The sequence below is a fragment of the Triticum urartu genome, chromosome 3 (assembly GCF_003073215.2).
Source record: "Triticum urartu cultivar G1812 chromosome 3, Tu2.1, whole genome shotgun sequence".
Taxonomy (NCBI): domain Eukaryota; kingdom Viridiplantae; phylum Streptophyta; class Magnoliopsida; order Poales; family Poaceae; genus Triticum; species Triticum urartu.
In genome coordinates this window covers 698,870,699-698,898,219 of record NC_053024.1, presented here as the reverse complement: position 1 = coordinate 698,898,219, position 27,521 = coordinate 698,870,699, and the positions used below count along the sequence as shown (strand labels likewise).

The window sequence follows — 27,521 nt, the reverse complement described above, 5'->3', positions numbered from 1 at the left end:
ATTACTATCAACATTCAACAGTAGAACATGCCAACTAAGTCCAGTCAAAAGGATGTACGTACATGCTACGTACACTGGAATTCCACGCCCCGGACGACGAGGCACAGCTGTTTCCCCCAAGTGCAGTGTACGCACTCGCCGCGATTGGTGGACGAGCTCGCCGTCGCCGGCGCGCGCGTAGCTTACGGGCGATGTGTTGTGCCGAACCAGATCGTGACCTTGGCGCGTATTCCATTCCACGTACTAGGCCAGAGCAAACGTCTACGTACCGTGCCAGCAGCGCTGGAAAACGGGAGCTGGCTAGCAGTGGTGGACCGCGTGCCTTGCCAAACTGCCTAATTACATTACATCCTAGCTTGCGTTGTTCGTATAAATAGGGGGTGAATGCTTGGTTCATTTCATGCAAACCGCACGCACGTACGACGTACGTACCAGGTGCAGAGTTTTGGAAGATCTAGCTGCACTACTGGTGCAGAGTTTGGTTGCAGGAAGACGTACTAGTGGAGATGGCAGGGCATCGTGCCTGCATGTTTTCGGTGGCGTTGGCCCTTCTTGGAGTGCTTCTGGCATCCATTCCTGCAGGCAATTCCCTTCCCTTCATATTATCTATCGGTGAGCAAGCTAGAGTACTAACTTCGGTTGCGCGTTTCACTATTGGAAAACACACAGAGGTGCAGTCCATCGGCGTGTGCTACGGCGTCAACGGCGACGGGCTGCCCTCGGCCAGCGAAGTCGTGCAGCTCTACCAGTCCAACGGCATCACCGGCATGCGCATCTACTTCCCGGACGCCGACGCCGCAGGCCCTCAGCGGCTCCAACATCGGCCTCATCATCGACGTGGCCAACGAGGACCTCGCCTCCCTCGCCTCCGACCGCTCCGCCGCCACCGCCTGGGTCCAGACCAACGTGCAGGCCCACCAGGGCCTCACCATCAAGTACATCACCGCCGGCAACGAGGTGGGCGACCAGGGCGGCGACACGGGGAACATCCTCCCGGCCATGCAGAACCTCGACGCCGCCCTCGCCGCGGCCGGGCTCGGCGGCATCAAGGTGTCCACGTCGGTGTCGCAGGGCGTGACCACCGGGTTCCCTCCCTCCCAAGGCACCTTCTCCGCCGGCTACATGGGTCCCATCGTGCAGTACCGGCGGCGCCCCGCTGCTCGCCCACGTGTACCCCTACTTCTCGTACGTGGACAACCAGATCGCACGTCGCCGGCGGGAGTGTGGTTACGCGAGCGTACCTTCGCGGACACGTTTCTCCGCGCTCGAGAGCGCCGGCGCGGGACGGCACCGGGTGGTCGACGGTGCCTCAGCCGACACACTACACATGATACATGCTCGGGCAAGGGACCATCCATAGACGCATTAGAAAAGGCCGACGATGACATGACAACCACCAACGCGGCGTATTAAGGCGGACCAGCCCACACCAGACAACAATGCCAGTCTAAATACACTGCGGCTGTATTCTTGCATAAAGCGCCTCTTACTGTAAAATGCAACATCTCTTTGGCGACGGGAATGTGGAAAAAGTCCCAATTATAATGACGAAAGCGCTCAAAGTTTACGAACAAACAATAAAGCACACATCTTCTACCTCCTTCTGTCGACAGAATAACCGCTCCTTGCCGCCGGGTGACAAAAAAATAAGTTTCAAAACGATCCTGGACGTACCTGGCAATAGAGACCATACATTTCTGTTTTGCCTTTTATTTCCGGTATCTAACAAGGTATATCTTATGTGGTACTTCTTAGAGCCCACCAGCAAAAAAGGAAGAAAAGCGCTAGAGCATCCTACCGAACCGGCCAGAACTGGAGTTACTACTGCACTAAATTTTATACGGTATAAACAGAAGTAATTATTCTGGCTTTGGCCACTGAAACTTGCTTCTTATCAGGAACAAATTTATACATCGAGTACATAATTCACCAACTGCACGAACTCAACAAGAACATATTAGACATAACTGCCTCATAGAAACTGAGCAGTGGATACAAATGGAAAATTGGTGATGGACCCAACCTAAGGATCATAAAAGAAGAGGTAGAAGCACGAACAACTCTACCGTGGTGTGCACAGCCGCTCCCCACACCCCCACCCCCCACCCGCCGCGCGTGTCGTGCGGGCGCCGACGAGATGCCATACACGCGAGGCATCGGGGTGACCAAAGACATTGTCCGCGCCTGGTGCACGGGGGTTGTTCTGTTCGTGCCGCCTCCTCCCCCCTCCTCTCCGCAACAACGAGTACACAAGCGGCGCACAAGGTCTCTCCCAAGGCCGAGGTCCGAAGGGATCAGGGGTAATGGAGAGAGGCAGGATCTTTCCAACCGGCGTAGAGGGATGCAGATGAGCCATGGGAGCCGGTGCCAAGCGGCGTTCTCCAATCGCCATCGCGAGAGAGATGTCGCTTTTGTGTTTCTTTTCTTCTCAATTTTTCTATAGAACATTTTTTCAGTGTCGCTCACGCTACGACAGAGAGTGGTGAAACTAAATGGGCTAGTTGTGGCTCAATTAATCAGAGGGCTCGGAGTAGCTGCCCTTTAGGACATCTGGTCCATGAATTGGTAGACGTGGCCAGCCGGGAGCGGACGCCAGATCTAACGACCAAGAACGAAAATCAACGACATGAAACACACCTGATGTGAGAAGACTCAAAAGTGGTTCAGTTTTACTGCATAAATTGCTACTCATTCCCTCACAAAGAATTCGACGGTGCTTACATTGCTAGTTAAATAAATTAGTGGAACATGGCTGAGTTACAATACCTAACATTAATTTAGACTAAACTGTTGCACTTCTTTGTAACTACAAAATATATTCTCCACGTATGATTTTGCCGCTTAGTTTTCATTGTGGTTACCAACTGTGTAATTTTATTTCTAAATATTAAAGCACACTATTTCTATTAAATCATTTTAACATTGGTCATGAAATTTCCAATCCACAAAAGATGAAGTACATCTTATAGAGTGCTTGATGTGCTCTCTTTTTCGAGACACCGTCAGTTTTGTAATTTAACTAGATTGTTCTAGATTAGAGAAAAGATATAGGATTACAGGTCTTCATAGATTAATTGAATTGCACACATATGTTTCCTTTTGTCTATTACAGATGTGTTAAATATTATTATAGAAAGCTATAAATGTGAATGAGGTTTCTAGAATGCATCCATATCTATATTATGTGCAAGTAATTACATGGGTAATTATCTTCGTAATAAATATAAAATTTAACCATATAAAAATATATATTACTGTTTTGTCTATGAACTGCTGTGTTGCTTGTTTATTAGTTCTCCGATGATCAAATATGTCTTTCATGCTCCTCGGTTCTACAATCAACTGACAACATGTGCATACCATGCATTTGGTCTTGGATTAGCATCATTTAGCTCAACTCGCATGGAATGGATCTAGTTTTTTTTTTGATGCGTTTGTATGAAAATGTTCTCTTTGTACTTAACAAACATTAGCACTGGTAAGAGGTATGCGTGAAAATTTGCGCATCATCTTTTTTTCTTGGTTCCATCAGTGTGTAAATCAACCCCTAAAATAATAGTGACTTGCACAACACACCTTGACTGGCTGAACATCACAAATCAAAATTTACGCGAAAAGCTTTTAGGTTGAAAATAATGTTACACATAACTTTTTGTATTTGTTTGCTCTAATATTTTATATCCGAATATCTTCAATACATACAAACTGGATAACTAATGAGGGCCCCTAGTTGATTATCAATATTGCACTGGTCTAGAGCCGGCTCTATGTTTGTGACTAGTTATCCGACACCTTTTGCACCAATTTGTCGATAAATTAGCTTTGATAGCCATAAAGATTTTTGCAATCTCAGAAGTGTAAAAAATTACAATTCAAGTTTGTGGGCTTGGGAATCAACATTGGTGAGGACCTAGGAGGCACACTTGTCTTTTGGCCGATATCATGTCCATAGTTATGTATCATTGCATTTCATGAAAAAAAGTGTAATTGCGTATTTTTAAAATGATGGTGGATAGACATTTAATTCGTTACATATGTGAGGGTCTATGTAAGGAGTGATTTTTTTTACTCTTCAGCTCCATGTGTAAGTGCATCTAGTGCCACCCCTAGTTGGTTTTGGAGTATTGACGACAAACCTAGTTGAGGGACTAACGTGTTTGTGAGAATTGCAGGAAAACACAGGTAGAAGTCCCTCATTGATTCGGTTTTATTACCAGAGATGACCCCTAAAAATGTACGAAGACATTGAAGACAATGGTGGTTTATGAAGATATTCATATTGAAGACAATGACATGAGAAGACTCCCTATGAAGCTTATGGAACTCGAAGACTTAGATCCTTCGTAGTTTTATTTCATTTATGTTGTGTCATAGGAATCACCGTACTGTTAAGTGGGGTCCAAGAGAATCAGTCAGAATGACTAAAGTGATGCCTAATTCAAATCCTATGTCTTCAAGCGAAGACTTTGAGAGAAAATCTTGTCCAGAGTCAGACAAGTCAGCTTTACTTGTAGCCCAAGTAAAGTTGCCGTGTGAGTTCAAAATTCGACCATTGGTACACGTGTCAGTTCCTTAGTGACCCAGGGTCATTTCGGACAGATCAGGTCGGGTTGCCAAGTGGCTATAAATAGTCCACCCCCCACAACCATAAACTGTTGGCTGCTCAGATTTCAGCGCACGACTTTTGTCGTTTGAGAGCAACCCACCTCGAAGCCTTTGAAAGAAAAATTCCTAGTGAGGAGAAAAGCCCTAACCACCCAGAGCCAGAGTAAATTGGGCATCACTTAAGTCTTCTTGTCTATGTGATCTGAAGACTTATTACACTTGAGGACTGTGCATCCTCCAGACGGTTAGGCGTCGCGTTCTGAGCATCCAAGAGAAATTGTGGATTGCCAGTGGACGAAGTCTGTGAAGGTTTGAGAGTCTACCTTGAAGACTTACCTGAGTGATTGCGCGAGGTCTGTGTGACCTTAGCTCAAGGAGAAAACGGTGAGGACTGGGTGTCTTGGACTAAGTGTCCTTGACTGGGTGTCCGGGACCGTGTGTCCTTTGGTTTAAATACCTAGCCGCTCCAACCAGACGTACAGTTGTCACAGCAACTGGAACTGGTCCAACAAATCATTGTCTTCAACGTGTCACTGGTTTCATCTTCACTTCCTTTTACTTACAGTTATTCATTGTGAAGCCATTGCATGCTTGCTTTATCTTTTGTCTTCACAACATGAATGTATGATCTGTTTGGCTTCATAACTTCTTCCTACCTGATCCTTATTACACTGAAGCTGTTTGTCATTGCGCTTTCACTCTATTGAATACATGACCATGGCTGGCCTAGTGCAATCTAACTTCCGCTGCACAGTAATAGGCCTAATCTTCACTGTTTGTCTTCATAACTCTCACGTTTTGAAGATTTTCATAAAAATCGCCTATTCACCCCCCGTCTAGTCGATATAACGCATTTTCAATTGGTATCAGAGCAAGGTGCTCCCTTGTTATGTGTGATTCGGTTTAACCACCTGGAGTTTTAGCGATGTCGACTGCAGGGATAATCAAAGTCTCCGCTGCTTGCCCCGTCTTCGATGGAACTGAATATCCCTACTGGAAGAATAAGATGCGCATGCATCTTGAAGCCATTGACGTCGACCTATGGTATGTCGTCAAAAACGGCGTTCCCAAGGCTGGAGAAGGTGTCACTGCTGCTGATGTCAAGAAGTTCATTCAACTGGATTCTACTGCCAAGAATATCATCTGTGGTCATCTGACCAAAGGACAGTATGGCCGTGTGAGTGCCTTGAAGACATCAAAGCTAGTCTGGGACTGGCTCTCCAAGGTCAATGAAGGCATCTCAACCCAGAGAGATCAAAGAATCAGTGTTCTTCGCAACCTCTTCAACCGCTTCAAGCGAAATGACAATGAGAATGTCCAGCACACATTTGACCGGCTCACTGACATCACAAATGAGCTTCAAGCCCTCGGCGCCACTGAGATCACCAAACATGAAATCGTCAAGACGCTGCTGAGATCACTTGATAGTTCGTTTGACATCCTGGCCCTGATGATTCAAGAACGTTCCGATTTCAAGACACTCGATCCGTCTGACATACTTGAGAGGCTCAACACACATGAGTTTCAGCTTTCTGAGAAAAGAGATATCTACGGTCCAAACTATGGGCGAACTCGTGCTTTGAAGGCAAAAGCTGTCTCCTCATCTGAAGAAGAATCTGACTGCAGTTCTGATGATCCTGAACACATTGGAAGAGAACTTGCAATGCTAGTGAAGAAGTTCCAAAAATTCCCCAAGAAGAAAGGCTTCAGAAAAAAATCTTCACGATCAAGCTCAAGGAATGATGAAGTTTCTGCTCATGACTACAAGAAGAAAACATGTCACAAGTGCAAGAAAACTGGACACTTCATTTCTGAGTGTCCACAGTGGGACAATGAGAACAGAAGGAAGAAGAAGAGCAAAGAATATGATTCTGACGACAAGAAAAAGAAGAAATACTCAAAGTCTTCTTCCAAGTCTTCATCAAAGTCTTCATCACACAAGAAGAGCTCATCTGGCAAGGCACGTGCGTTTGTTGGCAAGGAGATGGATTCAGAGGAGGAGTCCGCATCTGAGGAGGCAGAGGTGGAGTCTGAGGAGGAGTCTGATTCTGGCATTGCGAGTCTGGCTAAAGCATACGTCGCCAAGTCCATCTTCAACACTGAAGACAATGACTGCAACACCGACACCGACGCAAATGACAAGAACGACTCCACTCCTACCTACTGCTTCATGGCACGCGGTGCCAAGGTAAACACACGTACTACTCACTATGAAACATCTAGTGACGATGACTCTGAATGTGATTCAAAACCTAGCTACAGAACACTTGCTAAAATTGCAACTGAACAACAGAAAGCCATGGAACATATTCAAAAACTGTTAGACAGAAGCGATGATCTGTTGGGTGCCGAAATGACTCGTTCTGAATCCTTAATTGAAGACATAAAAAATCTTCACGTTAAGTATCAGGAACTTGAAGATCGTCTTGAGACTCTCTCAACTACTCATGAAAAGCTCTCCTATGATTATCTTCAAAATAAGCAAGATCTTGAGAAGTTGAGAGCGGATCATGAAGATCTTCAAAAGGAAAATGAGTCACTTCGCTCCGAACAGATCAGTCCCGCTCAGGAAGGATTTGAACCACCATGTCTTAAATGCATTGAGCGTGATAATACTAATTCTGTTGCTGAATGTTCCACTGCTACTACTGTTGCAATATCTTCAACTGTTAACGTGGTAACTAACCCCTCTTCTGAGGATACCACTGCTATTGCTGATGAGAATGCTAGGTTGAAGACATTGCTTGAAACAGGAATGTACAAAAGTCTGAAAGGGCATCAGACACTATGTGATGTCCTTAAGAAGCAGATTCTGAACCGAAACCCTAGGAAAGAGGGTGTTGGGTTCGTGAGGAAAATTAATGCAGATGGCTCTTACTGGAAACCTGAGCAGTACCCCAAAACCACATGGGTTGCTGCAAAGGAACTTTCAGCAGATCCATTCAATTTATCTGGCTTCACTTGTGCTAACCCTATTATCATTGATGAATCCTTTGATGCAAACTATAAACTGTTTAAGAATCAGAATGGTGAAGTGTTTGCCAGGTACATTGGTACTAACTGCAGGAATGGACCGCCTATGAAGAAGATCTGGGTTCCGAAAACATGTCTGGAAAATCTTCCTGTGAATGTCTTCATGACACCTCACTTGAAGAAGACAAACCTCGGTCCAAAGGCTTCATACAGACAGAGGACTCACCTGAGTCACACTAACGCAAATGTTTTGCAGGGAAACCATACTCAGGCATATGAATATGAGAGCGGTTCATCGAACCGTCATGTTCATATGACCAAAAATTATTCTGCCTATGCCTATGAGTATTATTGTCCCCCTGCTAGACTGTTTGCTAAGGCTTCAAAGCCAAAATTCTCAGATGCTGCACTTAGACTTATAGCTTCTAAGCCACCCTTGAAGATGTGGGTGGTTAAGAAAGCTTAACTCTCTTTTGCAGGGAAAGGTCTCCAGCACAAAAACAAAATCTTCTGATGATATTGCTGGGACCATAAAAATCTTGTGGGGCGCAAGATAAACTGCCCAAATGGCATCATTATGTACTTCGTTCCTGAATCGCATGCTACTCTCCCTATTAGTCCTAATCTGGATCTAAGTTTTCATAATCCACTGGTTCGTCAAATGTTTATGCTTCACAATACCCTTCGTGAAGCCTATCCCCCTAACTGCACTGTAGGGTACGACACCAGTGACTTCAAAGTCTTCAGAATGGATTATTGACAGTGGGTGTACAAATCACATGACTGGCAAAAGAAGCCTTCTCATGGACTCAACTTTACGTCCATCCGACAAGAGCCACATTACATTTGCTGACACTGGTAAAAGTAAGGTATTGGGTCTAGGTAGAGTTGCAATCTCAAGGGATCAACACATGGATAAAGTCATGCTTGTTGAATCCCTTGGCTTCAACTTAATGTCTGTCTCAATGCTTTGCGATTTGAATATGATTGTAATGTTTGGCAAATATCGCTGCCTGGTGCTAATGGAATCTGACAAATCTCTAGTGTTTGAAGGGTATAGGAAAGGTGATTTGTATGTGGTAGATTTCTCAGCAGGACCACAACTTGCAGTATGTATTTTTGCAAAAGCTTCAGAATGCTGGCTTTGGCATCGAAGGCTTGGGCATGCTGGCATGAGGAACCTCCACACCCTTGCGAAGAAAAAGCACGTCATAGGCATCGAGGGCGTCAAGTTCAAGAAAGATCACTTATGCGGTGCCTGTGAAGCAGAAAAGATGACAAGGGCAAAACATCCTTCGAAGACAATCATGACCACTACTCAACCTTTCGAACTGCTTCACATGGATCTTTTCGGTCCCACTCACTACTCAACTTTTACTACTTCTGCTTGCCTCTATGGCTTCGTAATTGTTGATGATTATTCTAGATATACTTGGGTGCACATAATCCTTTACAAGACTGAAGTGCAGGATGTCTTCAGACGCTTCGCAAATCGAGCTATGAACAATTTTGGCGCCAAGATAAAGCACATCAGAAGTGACAATGGCACTGAATTCAAGAACACTGGCCTTGATACATATCTGGACACCTTGGGGATCACACATGAATTCTCAGCTCCATACACGCCACAGCAGAATGGCGTCGTCGAACGCAAGAACAGAACACTCATTGAGATGGCCAGAACAATGCTAGATGAATACAAGACTCCAAGAAAATTCTGGACTGAAGCCATTGATACTGCATGCCATACAATCAATCGTGTTTATCTTCACAAGCTTCTGAACAAGACATCGTATGAGCTCCTAACTGGCAAGAAGCCAAATGTCAGTTACTTCAGAGTATTTGGCGCAAAATGCTGGATCAAGGACCCACACCACACCTCAAAGTTTGCACCAAAAGCACATGAAGGCTTCATGCTTGGATATGGAAAGGATTCGCACTCCTACAGAGTCTTCAATCTCTTCCACTACAAAGTGGTTGAAACAGTGGATGTGCGATTTGATGAAACCAATGGATCACAAAGAGAGCAACTGCCAAATGTGCTAGATGAAGTTCCAGCAAATGAATCAATCAAGCTTATGGGAACTGGAGAAATTGTACCTTCTGAAGCTCATCCTGAAGAAGAACTTATCATCTCAACACCTGATCCACATGAAGACAATGCTCAACCTGAAGATATACCTCCAAATGACAACACAGATCAACAAGAGCAAAGTCTTCGCCCTATACATCCTCGTGTTGCAAATGAAGTACAAATTGACAAAATACTTGACGGCATCAATGCACCTGGTCCACTCACTCGTGCAAGGGCAACTCATCTAACAAACTTCTGTGGGCATTTCGCATTCGTCTCAATATCAGAACCCAAGAAAGTTGAAGGAGCCTTCATGGAACCTGAATGGATTCAAGCTATGCAAGAAGAGCTTCAACAGTTTGAGCTGAATAATGTATGGGAACTGGTTAAGCGTCCTGATCCACGGAAGCACAACATAATAGGCACCAAATGGATATACCGCAACAAGCAAGATGAGCATGGTCAAGTTGTCAGAAACAAAGCTCGTCTCGTTGCTCAAGGATATACTCAAGTGGAGGGCATTGACTTCGATGAAACATTTGCTCCTGTGGCTAGGCTTGAAGCCATACGCATACTGCTGGCCTATGCAAATCATCATAACATACTTCTCTATCAGATGGATGTGAAAAGTGCCTTTCTCAATGGCAAGATTGAAGAAGAAGTGTATGTTGCACAACCACCTGGCTTTGAAAATCCAAAACATCCTGATATGGTATATAAGCTCAACAAGGCACTGTATGGCCTCAAACAAGCCCCTAGGGCCTGGTATGATACACTCAAGTACTTTCTGAAAAGCAAAGGCTTCATACCTGGTTCCCTGGATCCCACTCTTTTCACGAAGACATATGATGGTGAACTGTTTGTGCGCCAAATATATGTGGATGACATTATCTTCGGCTGCACCAATCAGAAGTATAGTGAAGAGTTTGGATACATGATGCAAGAGCAATATCAGATGTCCATGATGGGGGAGCTGAAGTTCTTCCTCGGTCTTCAAATACGGCAACAACGCAACGGCATCTTCATATCTCAAGAGAAATATCTTAAAGAGTGCCTGAAGAAGTTCGGTATGCAAGACTGCAAAGGCTTCACAACACCAATGCCAGCCAAGCATCATCTGGGTCCCGACGACAATGGTAAAGAGTTCGATCAAAAGGTATACCGCTCCATGATTGGGTCTTTGCTTTATTTATGTGCATCTAGGCCAGATATCATGCTTAGTGTTTGCATGTGTGCTCGATTTCAAGCGACACCAAAGGAGTCGCATCACTTAGCTGTGAAGCGAATTCTTCGATATTTGGCTCACACCCCAACTCTAGGATTATGGTATCCAAAGGGCTCAGAGTTTGATTTGGTTGGATTTTCGGATGCTGATTATGCTGGTGACAAGGTTGATCGCAAGTCTACATCAGGCACATGTCACTTTCTGGGACGATCACTTGTATGTTGGTCTTCAAAGAAGCAGAACTGTGTATCACTCTCCACTGCTGAATCTGAATACATTGCTGCTGGATCTTGCTGCGCTCAGCTTCTGTGGATGAAGCAAACACTCAAGGATTATGGCATTCATCTGAAGCAAGTGCCACTTTACTGCGACAACGAAAGCGCCATCAAGATTGCCAACAACCCAGTTCAGCACTCGAAGACAAAGCACATTGAAATTCGTCATCACTTTCTCAGAGATCATGTTGTGAAGGAAGACATTGATATCATACACGTCAACACTGAAGAGCAATTGGCAGATATCTTCACCAAGCCCTTGGATGAGAAGAGATTTTGCAAGTTACGGTGTGAGCTAAATATCTTGGAATCCTCAAATGTCCTGTGATCAGGCACACATCCTAACACTTAAGCATGCATATTGATGACTTAGATGTGCAACACACGAAGTAAAGTATATCTTCAATCAATGAAGACATACATTCTAAGTGTGAATACATTAATGTGGAATTTGACTTCAGAGCGCCACGATAATTGTGCCGTGTCTGGGTCTAATACTTCCTATACGGTGGGTAACGCCACCACCAAATGTTCTGTTTGAAGTGTTTCACTCATGGCGTTACATTTGCTATGTCTTCACATTTGATTTGGCTTCAATCTCAACATGTCTTCATGATTATCTTCACTATGTTGATTATATATATATACTAGTGTTCTGTCCTAGCATTCACTTATAGCTATGTCTTCTTGGTTGAATCTTTTGAACTAAGTGAATGTGATCGGACCCTAACCTCTCTATGCTTTCTATCTCAAACTCTATCTCTCCAAGTCATATGCATTCTGTTGAAACTGTCAAATGTCTTCACTGTGTCCTTGTCAGCTGAAGACATAGTGACAACCATAAAAGTCCGTTTTTAATGCTCATTCCTCCACATAATATCCGGAGAAGCAGGAACGACCGCCCGACAATTTAGGCGTGCGTGGGACGTGGAACAAATCCCAATCTTCCTCTAACTGGCCACGCGTGCCTCAAATGCGAACCGCCAGGGGTACCTGCGTAATAGCGCAGTGCCGCCTCTATCCCTATAAATACGATTCACTGCGGTCATTATCTCCTTCTTCCACCCTCGCATGAACCCTAGCGCCACCGCTAGCACTCGACGACGCCGGCGACGAAGCGCTTCACTGCGCAACCTCTCCGACGCCGTTTTCACGCCGACAGCGGACATCGCTCTCTCGCCGTCGCCGTAGGTGTTCCGTCGCCAAGTTAGGGCACGGAGGATCGAACTGCTCGGCCTCAACTCTCACTTCGTCTAGCAGTTCCAAGTGTGGTAAATAAAACCTCTTTTTACAGCCTCTTTTGATCCATAGTTCAGTCACTTTCTGCCATAAGGAGTTTCTCTTCACATCAGTTAGTTATCTCGCTACATCTCATGACATGCCTAGTATATTCACTTGTGCTTCATAAGGTAGTTAGATTCCTCACTTGTACTGATCTGTGGGTTCGTACAAATCTGGAACCAACTTCTTATCTGTGAGTGAATGTCTTCGCACAATGAGGTCTATGTCTTCTAAACCGATTTATCTTCAAAATCTTCTGAGAATGCATATGACCTCTTCCCCTTCCCTCGCACCTTAATGCTGTCACAGGTACATGTCCGTGGGAGAATCCTTTGGTTCTCATAGTCTGCATTCATTTGCAGAGTACTTGAGCATCACATCAACTCTCTGAAGCCAGTTCTTGCAAAAGGAACCTTTGAAGCTTTGAACATCTTGAAGCTTCCAAGTTATCATGGTAGAAACAAGCAAGAAGGAGCAGACAGAGACGGACGTGAACGTCAGATCTGCGATGATTGCATGGCAAGATGTAAAACAGCCAGAAGAAAGTATGGTCAGCGCAAGACACGAATCCAATGGATTCGAAGATATTGGGCAGAGCAATGGTTCCATACCGCTTCGTCACTCAGGATATGCGGAGAAGTGCGCCATCAAGAGACCGTGGGGAGACGTACTATACAAAAATCTCGTACCCAGGTCCAGAGTCGACATTGCTCAAGGCTTCTATCCATGCATGGTGAGAGGACCACAGCCAGCTGAAGCACATCCGTCATCACTTCTCTGGTGCCGCGATGATAATCTCTTCAAGCGCAACTTTCAGTTTGCACAACAATCAGCGAAGATAAATAAGAAGAAATTTGGGCTTGACTTCAACCCTGGTCCCTCCTCACCAAGGGCAGATGGCACACGCGACGCCGATCCCAATATCATCGGGCCGTATGCCAATCTTGCAGGCCTCATCACTCGCATCCTAGTCCAAGGGACTGCTGTGAATGACCCTCCAGCAGATACTGAGTCAGATGACGCCCCTGCTGCGCCGAAGAAGCAGAAGAAGCCAAAAGCTTCAAAGCCAGCCGCTTCTCCCAAGATCGCAAGAGTGAAGCCTTTAGCAACTGCACCTCCTGAAGCCAGTGTGCAGTCAGAAGGCTTATCACGAGTGTCCAAGCCCCAAGAAGCCAAGAAGCCTCAGCCACACACAGGCAAAGAGCTCACAGCTGCTCCGTTCTGCGCTGCGAAAACATTGATCTATCAAGCGATGAAGATCTTGGAGATGACGCACTTGAGCAGCTCATCAAGAGCAAGGAGGAGGCTGAAATCTTCAACAATCTGCCTCTGTTTGATGTCGCCGTCATCCACAGCTTCATTGATGAATGGTTTGACACACCAGACATAAGCTTCAGATGATCTGCAGCTACCATAGGCCTCAGCGTTGCCTTTCAAGGTGCAATTGCTTCAGAACTTGCAATAGCCCAGCGAATTGTAGAACTGAAGCAGAAAATTGATTATGAAAAGGCTCAGTTCAAGAAGCACGTGGCCAAGCTCAGCGTGCAAGAAGTGAAAAACTTCAAGATCATGTTGCACGAGCTGAAAGAGAACTTTCTGAAGACGCGTGCTGAAGCTCAAGGCTCGCGAGAGCGCATGAAGACTTTGGCTGATCGCTGCGTGCAGGCCTACAATGAGGCAGAGAAGCGCAAGGCACTTGGGCGTCCCGGCATTGACCCCAGGATGGCCGCGAAGAAGAAAAAGAAGGCTGCTGTGCCTGAACCTGAAGCGCCAAGGTCAGAAACTGCTCCGATTGTCTTCCCCGCTGCAACGACTGGCTCGAAGCCAAAGAGTCGATCAACCGCCTCACAGCACAAGAAGACACGGACTGCAGAGGCTGAAGCTAAGAAGAGAAAACATTCTGAAGCCTCTCCTTCTGAACCCATCATCAAGAAGCGCAAGACCAAGAAATCTCGGGCTGCTCCCACAGAGCCCTTGACAGTTGAACCCCTCTCCGTCCGCTATCCTGACGCAGATCGTCAGTTGACTGTGCATGAACCCACGCTGAAGACATTCCAGCAGACGAACCAACGCTGCTGAAGACATTGGTCTCCAAGACAATGTGCAAGGTGATGCAGCCCTTCCTCAGCTTGAGACAAGCGAACTGATCAGTATTGGTCGTCCATTGACGCCAATCACACAAGATGCATCGTGGGCAGATCGCCCACAGGAGGAAGATGAGCCCCAAGCCCACTGCAACTCCACCGGCGCCTACATTCCGTAGGCTTCGCAAAGGGCCAAGGGCTCAGGCTGCTGACGACATTCCGGCTGCATCAGCCGAAGAGCATGCAGAGATACACAAGCTCCAACTCCCACACCAACAAGAAGCAGTTCTCCAGGAGAACGTGCCTGAGTCTGATGTTGAGGCTGCACAAACAACCAAGCAGAAGCAAATGTGGAGCAACACAAAATAGCTTCAGAAGCAAGAGCTACTGCTCCTAACATTCTGTGCTAGTCTGTGACGGCACATTCACTACAATTGCGTACACGACCCCAGGTCCAGAGCCGATCCACGATGCCAAGGTCCAGGTCCTGCATCACTCTGGTTCTTCAACATCATACGTTCAGGGCAGATAACACGTTTTTCGAACCGTCAAACCCTTATTCAAGGGAAGGATTGTAAGTAGGTTCTGTGGAGCTTAAGCAGCGCAGCTATGTAATTATCAGATTTCATACACAAGGCCTGCATCTTTCCTCACAAGGCCCTTGAGGTTGAAGCTGTTGCTGGTCTGCCTGGTCTGGAAAGCACTGGATTGCTTCAAGCAAGTGGGTTTGCTGCCATTTATCACTGATGAAGAGCACTGGAACGAAGAGCTTCTGCTCCAGTTCTATGCCACTTTGCATATCAAAGGCTATAACAGAGATCCGAAGACATGGATCTGGAGTGGATGACAGGCAATATCCATCATGAAGCCAATGCTTTCGACCTAATTGAGCTTACCGGCCTTCCCACTCCTGGCGAATTCTTTGAAGAAGGGTGCCAACTCCATGCTGAAGCAATTGAGAGCATATTTCAGCGTCCTGAGCCAGATATGAGTCAGATGCTCTCAATAATGAAGCCACTGCCTCCTAATGCACCCTATCCAACTAGGTTCTTCGTTGAAGACTTAGAGTACCTGCCCAGAACAATATATCACATCATAAGGCGGACTCTATGGCCTGTAAAGGGACACTCTCGATATGCAACAATTGATGGTGCAATGAAGACTCTCATCTTCTGCATTCTTCATGGCAAATGCTTCAATGCACAGGATCTCTTCATCCGTCACTTTGCAGCGATCTGCCTCAGAACTGTTTGGATTAAAGTTCTATGCTCCTTGGGTTATGAGGCTGATCAAGCTTCACTCTGCAATCTCCTATCAACCCTCAGCCCGCAACCATAGGATATTTTTGCCAGATGTGGACACATCTGCTGAAGCAATATATCCAGAGCCTGGCAAGCAACCATTAAGTCTTCAAAATGCAGAACACCAGAGCTTCACTCAAAATATTGAAGGTGTTGAAGCTCTCTCCCGAGTGTATCCAATGGCTGGCACCACACGTGCCCCTGCATCAACTGAAGCCACTGACAGCACAGCTGCCAAGAGACCAAGAAGCACGCTCGAGCACTCAATGACAGAGCTTTTGGCCTTCACCAAAAGCCAAATAGGCATCAGACTGGTCAACGGTAGATGAAAGATCATGCAATACGTAAATCGCAATCAGAATTGGAAACCAAGAATGCGTTGTCGCACACGAGACTGTGCGCACTTGGAAAGGCCTCACCATGATGAGCAATGAAGCTGAACTGCAAGAGGATGGCTTCAGAGAGAGATTCCAATTTGACTCCACGCCTCCAAGAAGAGCTGTGATGCGAAGCACACCATCACTTGAAGAGTCAGAATTCTCTTCTTCTGCTGCCACCGTGTCTGCCCGGATTATTGAAGAAGACGACGACGCGACATCATCTCCACCTGCTTCAACACACGTCGAATCTGCACCAAGCTCATCTGCACCGCCACCAAACAACTCCACCGATCCTGCTGCGCCTGGGAACGCGTAGAAAACTCTATGTCTTCAAACCTTTTTGGTCATCACTGACAAAAGGGGGAGAAGCATGATGTTTATAGTCTTCAAGCGGGTCTTGGGCGGGTGCCTTTATATTTTGCTACATTTTGCTTCGTGCTTACAACTCCCGTTTTTGCTACATTGCTTCTTTGAGTTGTAACACTTAGCCTTGATGGTCGTCTGCTACCTGTTTGTCACTCCGTTATGCGAAGATAAATTCCGCATGTGCGACGATAAATTCCGCACTCATCTCATTTCTGCAGACGTCCATTTTCCATTATGCATGTCATTATCTTCATATACTTTCACATGCATAGTGGATTGTCATCATAAGTTGAAGTGGATCTCCACAAGTACAACCTGCCATGTGCATTTGCATTCAAGCAAATTACTTATATGCACATCTTCAGGGGGAGCCCTTGCAACTTATGAAGACAAATTCCTTTACTATCTCACAAATTATGTTCCCCGTTGAAAACTTCAACTAGTTTGTCATCAATCACCAAAAAGGGGGAGATTGTAAGTGCATCTAGTGCCACCCCTAGTTGGTTTTGGAGTATTGACGACAAACCTAGTTGAGGGACTAACGTGTTTGTGAGAATTGCAGGAAAACACAGGTAGAAGTCCCTCATTGATTCGGTTTTATTACCAGAGATGACCCCTAAAAATGTACGAAGACATTGAAGACAATGGTGGTTTATGAAGATATTCATATTGAAGACAATGACATGAGAAGACTCCCTATGAAGCTTATGGAACTCGAAGACTTAGATCCTTCGTAGTTTTATTTCATTTATGTTGTGTCATAGGAATCACCGTACTGTTAAGTGGGGTCCAAGAGAACCAGTCAGAATGACGAAGTGATGCCTAATTCAAATCCTATGTCTTCAAGCGAAGACTTGAGAGAAAATCTTGTCCAGAGTCAGACAAGTCAGCTTTTGTAGCCCAAGTAAAGTTGCTCGTGTAGTTTGAAATCTGACCATTGGACACGTGTCAGTTCCTTAGTGACCCAGGGTCATTTCGGACAAATCAGGTCGGGTTGCAGTGGCTATAAATAGCCCACCCCCTACAACCATAAACGTTGGCTGCTCAGAGTTCAGTGCACGACTTTTGTCGTTTGAGAGCAACCCACCTCGAAGCCTTTGAAAGAAAAATTCCTAGTGAGGAGAAAAGCCCTAACCACCCAGAGCCAGAGTAAATTGGGCATCACTTAAGTCTTCTTGTCTATGTGATCTGAAGACTTATTACACTTGAGGACTGTGCATCCTCCAGACGGTTAGGCGTCGCGTTCTGAGCATCCAAGAGAAATTGTGGATTGCCAGTGGACGAAGTCTGTGAAGGTTTGAGAGTCTACCTTGAAGACTTACCTGAGTGATTGCGCGAGGTCTGTGTGACCTTAGCTCAAGGAGAAAACGGTGAGGACTGGGTGTCTTGGACTAAGTGTCCTTGACTGGGTGTCCGGGACCGTGTGTCCTTTGGTTTAAATACCTAGCCGCTCCAACCAGACGTACAGTTGTCACAGCAACTGGAACTGGTCCAACAAATCATTGTCTTCAACGTGTCACTGGTTTCATCTTCACTTCCTTTTACTTACAGTTATTCATTGTGAAGCCATTGCATGCTTGCTTTATCTTTTGTCTTCACAACATGAATGTATGATCTGTTTGGCTTCATAACTTCTTCCTACCTGATCCTTATTACACTGAAGCTGTTTGTCATTGCGCTTTCACTCTATTGAATACATGACCATGGCTGGCCTAGTGTAATCTAACTTCCGCTGCACAGTAATAGGCCTAATCTTCATTGTTTGTCTTCATAACTCTCACGTTTTGAAGATTTTCATAAAAATCGCCTATTCACCCCCCCTCTAGTCGATATAACGCACTTTCACCATGCAACACTTTATTTTGAAAATTAAAAAAATGTAACCGCCCAAGCAATAAACAAAGATTCCATAGTGTGCATATTAGAATGCAATATACATTGGAAAAAAGGCACACACAATGACCTAAGATAAACATTTGTTGCACTAGCCGCAGTTGTATATCATCATGTTATGTTTTTCTATCAAATTCAGAAACATAACCATTTTCCTGTCAATTTTTTCAATAAATAGGTATATTTCGGCATCCTCTCCCGAAATCACTTTTTTCATTTAAGTGTTTTTTCTAGTAGCTTCAATAAAGTGATAGCTCACTAGACCTATGGAGACATTATACATTTATTTTTAAATTTTCAAAGAAAATTCTTTAAATCTTAGTCATATTTAGAGCCATTTAATGAAAAATTAACTGTGCTAGCTTAAATTTCTAGGTATAGATAAGTCAGGATACACAACCAATGTCTTAGGAAACATGTCTCTATAACATTAGGCGGGTTGTTTTGGACGTTTATAATACATTTGGCTGGCCAATATTTTGGTCAAGCTTTTTCTTGCCATGAGTTGATTAAAATTGGCTAAAATTTAAACTAGAGTTGCTAACTTGTCATGGGCAAATCAATATATTGGCAGCCATGCAAACAAGCACCAAACCTTTGGTTACTACTAAATTAGGAGTGCGGAATGGTTTATCCTCAGAAGATTTATTTTATACAGTAGGTATTGGTAACCATCCAAACTCATTGGACTCTTTTCTGGGACGCGCCACATGAGGCCGTAAGAGCATGTAGAATCGGACTCCCATCCCCCCTAAATGCTAGGACGGACTACCAAGACACCTCCCAGACCGAATATACACGCACTCGGACCCCAAAATCGCCCATACTTTAGGGTTGTCCAAAATGCTCACGCCTAAACACATGTGGAGATCGGGCGGAAGATGCAACCTATCAAAGAACTTCGCACCACTGAGTCACGCCGCGTCACTTACCTTGCGCAGAGGAGGAGTACGAGGAGGTGCCGGAGGATGCGGCGCCAGAGGAGGAGGAGGTAGAGGTAGGCATGGAGCTTGAGCCCAATGGATTTGGGATGGAGGAAGCGTGGGAGCAGTCCACCTCACCCAAATTGTTGGAAATATGCCCTAGAAGGAATTAATAAAGTTATTAGTATTTCTATTTCCATGTTTATAATTTATTTTATATTTTCATGCCACAATCGCAATCGTTTTTGAATGTGATATTCGTAGAAAAACCTATTTGCATGTGTCCAAAATAAAAACCAATCAGATCCCTAATCAAGCCTCTAGACTAGATCACGCATTGTTGATGGTTCTATTTTCCTAACCATGAGCATCCTTAATGTAACGAGAATGTTAAAAATAATTAAAACACATTGTTAGAGTAACTATGATGTTGGATAGACCCAACTTACGAAATAGTATGAGATCACGTCGACAATATGTTGTCCTTGTTTTCGTATGAAGTGTCAACATTTTTATTCTTTTAACGTTTACTTAAGTCCTTAGACTATGAGAATATCATAAACCGGGATGACACATGATTACATTGGGTTACAAGATGTCACCCCATAACTAGATGGTTATAAAGGTGACTTCCAAGTATACCTAAAAGTATGTTGTGGTGTTTGATACGTCAACAATGTGATTTGCTCCTATGGCGATGGAGATATATACTCTGGGCCCACTCGGTATTACAATGTCCATCATCGCTGGGCCAAGCATAGTGATTAAGGTGTTAGCAAGGGCACATAGAAATACGGAAACAAGAAAGGTGTACAAACCGGTAATGAGGATAACAAGGTGTAGTGATCAAAGTGTTGATCACGAGGATACAGTACAAGTCTTGCTTCGGGTTTTGTAATGTGTCACAAAGAGAAGGCAATTTTTTCCGCGTTGAAAAATATTCGCTTGATAAAATCTTCGTTGGTAATGCGGGAATCATTATGGGTGTCCAGATCCCGATAATAATTATTGAACGGAAGGTGTTCTGCACTTGTCGGCATATTATCACACATGTAGGATCATACGCCTAATGACTCGTGGTAATGTTTCAGAACTAGGAGATGATGGAGAATGAGCTCTGGAAGTGTTCCGGATGATACCGGAATTGTTTTGGGAGGTCCTGGGAATGTCCTAATGATACCATGAAGGTCCCAGAATGTATTAGAATGCCACGAGAGCTTTTGAAATGTTCCAGAACCTTCCAGAATATTTGGGAGGGTCCTTAGAGGGCCACTCCATGCTGGAGTTGTAGGCAAGGCACCCCAAGGGCCCAAGTCGGCCAACACTAGGGAAATCTGGGGGCAAGCCACCCAGGAGAGAGTCCTAGGAGGACTCCACTACCCAGGTCGACCGACCCAAAGAGGGCCTCCTCCCAAAGTGGGTTGCCCCCTTCCCCCTATCTGTGTGTTGGGTTGGGTTTGGGGGGGGGCAGGTTAGAGGCACACCAAAGTATCGGAGGCCGACCCGTCGCTACCACCTCTCCTCTCTCTCTCTCTCTCTCTCTCTCTTCCCTCCCTCTCTCTCTCTCTCTCTCTCTCTCTTTCCATGAAGTGTTGCAGTATCTCTAGATCGGGAGGCATGGATACCTCTAGATGTAGGAATCAGTGAGCTTCACCAACTCTTCTTCCTCTACTTCCGGTGCATAGATCGTTGGTGAGATAATCATTACTTGTACCTCCATAGTGTTTCTGAGATCTATGTGCGCGACTTTTTTTTTCTTATGTAGCACGTTCCCCTACTAAAGCCGCGGAGGTGGAGCACCACGTGGCTGAGGACGCGCACGTAGGCGATGCCACTTTCACCGGGCTCGTCGTGGATCCCGGCCTCATGGCCAAGAACCATGCCATCATGGAGTTGATCCAGTCCCGGTGGGAGGTGGTGGCAAATCGTCGCCTTATCCACCTCGCCAACATGAGGAAGGAGCAGCTATTCGCGGACGCCGACAAGGAGGAGGAGGAGGCGCTGGAGTTCCACCCTGCCGCAAATGACCATGAGGCCGGAGGCTCCAGAAAGGAGGTCATCAACATTTCCTCGGACGAGGAGTAGCATTAGTGTAGTCTATATTGAATGTAGCTCGTATTAACCTATGTATGCAGTACATACGATGAAACCTACGCGTTCGCAGACGTTTAGGGGTCATATTTGTCCAGCCCAATTGGAGATGCTCTAACTTGCTTTCTGTTAGACTTAATCTTGATTCGTGTATCTGCATAGTTTGTTTTTCGTTATGCATGTAGCTTAGTTTGTCTAGGGAGTAGTTGTCCAACGAAACTTCAGCGGAGGCGTGCGGAGAAGGCGAGATGCCAAGGCGTCGTGCGATACGACGATGATGTCGAGATGCCAATGGCGGCGTGAGGCTGCAGTGCTGCGTGAGGCAGCGTGGCCGTGTGATGCGACAAGTGCGACGAAGGCTGGAGTGTGGGGCTCTATGAGCATGTTTAGCCGGCTGGGTTGATCCGGTTGTAAGCTGCATGCAAGTCCTAGTCCTGGGACGTTGGAGTGAATCAAGAAAACAAACTGGCTGCATGCAAGTAGTTGGTTAGCTAGCTTTGTGTGTGTGCATGGGTTAGTGGGTTTAGTGGCCCGAGTGGAGGCTGGGTCAGGGCGTGCGTGAGCCAGCCCGCTGTATATATATATGTGTTGATCAGATGAATGAAAAGTAGGCCGTGAGGGCTGAGAGCAAAATGTAGCGAATACGTTCACCAAAGAGAAGAGCCCGTGGGCAAAGCTTTGTGCTCCTTCTTGGTGCGTGTGTGTGTGGGTGTTCTTTTGTGTTTGAGAGAAACAACCAGAGAAAGAGAGAGGGAGCTGTGAGAGGCAGCACCAATGTAGAAGAAGAAGAGTGGCGCTGCAAGGAGGCGGCGCCAACAATTGGCATCAGAGCCTGGTTGATCCGGTGGCGGCGTCGGCGGCGTGGTGGACTCCATGTGAGATGGAGGCCGGTGGCGCAAGCAAGAGGCTTGTGGCAGCGCGAGGCCGCTGGTGGCTTTGACGGCGCGAGGCCGTTATGAGGAGAAGTTGGTGTGGCGATCGGCGCCGCGAAGGCGTCGTCCACGTGAAGAGATGGCCGCCACATGCGGCAAGAGGCCATGGTACTCGGCGCTGCGATGGCGTCGTCTACGGCAAGACGGTGTGGTGATTGGCGTTGCGAGGACGTCATCCACGACAAGATGGTTCATGGTGACCGCTGCTGCGACGGCGTCGGTGGCGGCGCGTGGCTAGTTACGGCGCTGCGATGGCGTCATCAAGTGATGGCGGGTGATCCGCATCAAAGATTGTGATGATTGGAGAATCAAGATTAGGGAGAAAAATGTTAGACTTAATCTTGATTCGTGTATCTGCATAGTTTGTTTTTCGTTATGCATGTAGCTTAGTTTGTCTAGGGAGTAGTTGTCCAACGAAACTTCAGCGGAGGCGTGCGGAGAAGGCGAGATGCCAAGGCGTCGTGCGATACGACGATGATGGCGAGATGCCAATGGCGGCGTGAGGCTGCAGTGCTGCGTGAGGCAGCATGGCCGTGTGATGCGGCAAGTGCGACGAAGGCTGGAGTGTGGGGCTCTATGAGCATGTTTAGCCGGCTGGGTTGATCCGGTTGTGAGCTGCATGCAAGTCCTAGTCTTGGGACGTTGGAGTGAATCAAGGAAACAAACTGGCTGCATGCAAGTAGTTGGTTAGCTAGCTCTGTGTGTGTGCATGGGTTAGTGGGTTTAGTGACCCGAGTGAAGGCTGGGTCAGGGCGTGCGTGAGCCAGCCCGTTGTATATATGTGTTGATCAGATGAATGAAAAGTAGGCTGTGAGGGCTGAGAGCAAAATGTAGCGAATACGTTCACCAAGGAGAAGAGCCCGTGGGCAAAGCTTTGTGCTCCTTCTTGGTGCGTGTGTGTGTGGGTGTTCTTTTGTGTTTGAGAGAAACAATCAGTGAAAAAGAGAGGGAGCTGTGAGAGGCAGCACCAATATAGAAGAGGAAGAGCGGCGCTGCAAGGAGGCGGCGCCAACACTTTCGTTGCCTATTCACAAAAAGAAAGGAAAAAAAAAGGAAGAAACACAAAACTTGCTTTGGTTGCCACGATGACCAAGGGCTATGGTAGACTAGTACAGTCGATTCAATCGGGTGTGAACCACTACCACTCTCAGTCCAGGTTAATAACACCCGTGCCACAAGCCCACAAGGCACTCACAGACAATTAGCTTAGCTGGGGTTTTAGTGGCAACTGGCAAGGAAGCAACAAAGGACGCACTGTGGATGCCATCATCAGCCCTTAAGACGGGCCAGGTCAGCGGTCAGCGCGGTGAGGAAATTCCACGAGCCAGACAAGCTCTATGTGTCGCCAAGTTCTCTCCCAGCGATGGAATGCGACCTGCAGCGGCACGTCGACGACCTCATCGCTCACGGACGGATCGAGTCAATCACCGCAACGCGCGTAAGATAAAATATGGCCGGACTGGATGGTGACAACCGTTCAACCGGTTTCCACAGACCAACGAACAAGTTGCGCCGGCGGCCGGTCTCCTCTCATGCCAGCACTACACATGCTGTAGGTGCCATGGAAAATGGAAACCGAGAAGAAACTAGTAATGGTGTATTATTGGGCCAAACTGCCGGGTAGTTCTGAGAATTATTATTGGGCCAAACTGCCTGGTAGTTCTGAGAATTTTTTGTGTATATAAGAGGCGAGTGTGCTTGGTACATTGCATCCAAATAAGGGGGAAGACACCTCAAAGATACACAGACATAAGCGAGGAGGATGGCGAAGCAAGGTGTAGACGTCGCAGTGGCGCTGGTCCTTGTTGCCTTCGCAGCATTTCCAGCAGGTATATTTAGCACACGATATCGTAGTATTTGGGCGGTGATTACATGCTGTACCTAACGCAACAAATCAAACTCATTAGCTCTTGCATGCCGCATTTTTTTTCTCCAGTGCACTCCATCGGCGTCTGCAACGGCGTGCTCGGCAACGACCTGCCGGCGCCGAGCGACGTCGTGAAGCTCTACCAATCCAAGGGCATCAACGCCATGCGGATCTACGAGCCGGAGGGCAACGTCCTAAATGCTCTCAGCGGCACGGGCATCGCCGTCCTCATGGACGTCGGCAAGGCGCTACCCAGCCTCGCCTCCAGCAGCTCCGCTGCGGCCGCCTGGGTAAAGGCCAACGTCTCCTCCTTCCCGGGCGTCTCCTTCCGCTACATCGCCGTCGGCAACGAGGTCATCGACAGCGCCGGCCAGAAGACCATCCTCCCGGCCATGAGGAACGTACAAGCGGCGCTCGTGGCCGCCGGCCTCGGCGGCAGCGTCAAGGTGTCGACTTCCGTGCGGTTCGACGTGGTCAAGGACACATCTCCGCCCTCCAACGGTGTGTTCGCGGACACATCATTCATGGGGCCCATCCTTGAGTTCCTGGCGAGCACCGGCGCACCGCTGCTGGTCAACGTCTACCCCTACTTCGCCTACGAGAAAGACCCGAAGAACATCCAGCTCAACTTCGCTACCTTCGTGCCAGGCAGCACCACCGTGAACGACAACGGGCTGACATACACGAACCTCTTCGACGCCATGGTCGACTCCATCTACACCGCGCTGGAGAAAGCCGGCAGACCCGGGGTTAAGGTGGTCATATCCGAGAGCGGGTGGCCGTCGGACGAAGGTTTCGGGGCGACGGCGCAGAACGCGCGTGCGTATAACCAGGGGTTGATCAACCATGTCGGCAACGGCACGCCCAAACGGCCCGGGCCGTTGGAGACGTACATTTTCGCCATGTTCAACGAGAACAAGAAGGACGGGGAGAAGAGCGAGAAGCACTTTGGGCTGTTCAATCCGGACATGTCGCCGGCCTACTCCATTACTTTCTGAATGGAATGCGACAAGCGCTGGATATTTTGCGTTCGAATAAGCTGCCTGGCAATGCAATTGCAAACTGCATGCATCTAAGTCAACCACTCGTGTGTGTTATGTCTTCTTTTTTCTTAAAAATGTCCCAAAAAACACGTCAAAAATGAAAAGAAAAGGACTGAAATCCACTTTTTTACATGCCATATTTAACTCTCAATTTTCTGTGTCAATTTTGCCCCGTGTGTTCATTTCTTCTGAGTCGCGACAGCGCACTTCATTTTATCGACGGAAGTGTTGGGATACAAAGGTTGCTAGGAGGATATGAGAGCCACACATGGCGTTCCAAACCCAAGCTAGTAGCCATTTTTGCAATATTGTGAGCTTCAAATTATGCTCGCGCTTCTCATGGCATATTTCACGTGCAGAAAACTAGTCTTGCCAGGGTTAAGCTCTCACAATCATACAATAACCACCTAGATGACGTGTCGTCCGAAGGTCGTTTGCGACTCTCAGACAGTCAATGGTGAAATAGATCTTGCGCATTGCCAAATCTTCTACTAAAGCTTGAGCTTCTCTGCACCCATAGGTCGAGAGTTTCTGGGTCGAGTACTCCCTCAAAAACAACTACGGACGCCCCCCCCCCCCCCCCCCCCCCCCCCCCCCCCCCCCCCCCGCCCCCGCGCGCGGAAAACCCCCTGGTGTAATTCACCCCAATCGCACCTCGGTTCTGACTTCCGAGTCTTCGCTACTGCCGCATCGGCATTCAGTTTTGCAAACCCTTCAGGTGGGGGCTTCCACACACGAGTTGGTTTGGGAGCCGAAGGGTTGCATGGCATGTGCCGACCGCACCTCGTCAAGGTATCTGGCGATAAAAATGTTTGGAACTCCCCTTCATGTATTGCTTTCCACCGCGCCCACCAAATAGCCCAGAGAGTAACAAGAACCTCGACCAGCTGATCCTATTGACGTGTGTTTACTAGATTGAAGAGCCACAACTTTGCATTTGGGGTCTCACCTCCAACCAATGGTACAATAACATCATCCTCCCACATTGCCCACACTGCTCTTGCTATGTTACAGTCCATTAATGCATGTGAGCATGTCAGCATGAATCAACGTGGAAACAGCCTCGCATATTCATTTGCCCCATTCTCCCAGTACAGGCCTACCCGGCCCAACGTGGAAACATGTTCCTTTTTCCTGTTTTCTTCTCTCCCGATGAATCCAACCCGCTCTACACCTGAACGGCACCAGCACCTCCAATTTTCTTTGGCGAAAAGGCCTAAGGCCATATTAAGTATCACAGGTGCTTACAAACATACCCGTACAAAAAAGTAGAAAAACAATTTAAATCTTGGGGATGTTGAAATCTTCTTCCTCCTGCATCCACGGATAGCGCGTCATGGCCATAGCTCAATTCCGTCTGTAGTCATCCTCCTAGGGGTCAATGATGAAGAGGACCACATACAATAGCTTGAACCCTACTTTGATTATGTTCATGGCCACGGCCGGTATGTTTGTCTTGTCAGCGTGCACCGGGATACAATAGATCACCCATGTCGCAACATTGAACATAACCGATATGCATGACTATAGCTCATTTGGCTCGACCTGCTTATTTCTCGTGATTCCGCAAAATGTTGGCCTACATTCATAAGTTCGGGCGGAGTTACACATGGAGAAAAAGCAACACGTCGAAGTTCGAATGGTTGTGTGCGTGCGTCCAGTGCGTTGCGTGTATCTCAATGAGGTACGTGACAGGATTAATGTCCACGAGTTGGTTCGCCGGATAGATTGAATCCTCCAAGTAGAACATTGAGATCTTCTCGAATCGAGAAAGAATCATAGTTTAAATGGTTGTTGAAATCATAGTTGTAATCCATGTTTAATTCTAGAATGAATTTTTTTCATTGTTGAGGCGGGGAAGGAAGAGGTCTTTAGCCAACGACAAACGGATCCCGCATGGTGATTCTGAGTTTGCGCATCGCCTTGGCAGCCTCCATATTATTATGAAGCGTGTTCCATATGATAGATGGCAATCGATAAAATGGGGACTCTGCTAGAGTTGCTCTTACAAATCTATCATAGACTACTACAGTCGATTAGGGTGTGAAAACAACGCCACCCTCTGACCCTCAGACCTTGTTGATAGTACCCGTGCCACAAGCGTACACAGGCAGATAGCTTATTTGAGGAAGCAGCGTACTCTTTTTTTTTGCGGGGTAAAAGGGAGTTTTATTATAAAGTCACAGTGTTACAATCGAGAGGCCAAAG

The 27,521-nt window shown here is 46.8% G+C and overlaps 1 protein-coding gene and 1 pseudogene across 1 annotated transcript; both read left to right on the top strand.

Moving 5' to 3' along the window:
• The first annotated feature begins 388 nt into the window (after window positions 1-388).
• LOC125547210 lies at window positions 389-21,465 on the top strand (annotated as a pseudogene).
• A 2,606-nt stretch (window positions 21,466-24,071) lies between these two features.
• LOC125545993 (glucan endo-1,3-beta-glucosidase GIII-like) lies at window positions 24,072-25,450 on the top strand. The gene is made up of 2 exons (XM_048710071.1): window positions 24,072-24,232; window positions 24,340-25,450. Exons 1-2 carry the CDS (start codon window positions 24,166-24,168, stop codon window positions 25,266-25,268), a joined length of 996 nt encoding a protein of 331 aa, XP_048566028.1. The 5' UTR covers window positions 24,072-24,165; the 3' UTR covers window positions 25,269-25,450.
• Window positions 25,451-27,521: the final 2,071 nt, after the last annotated feature.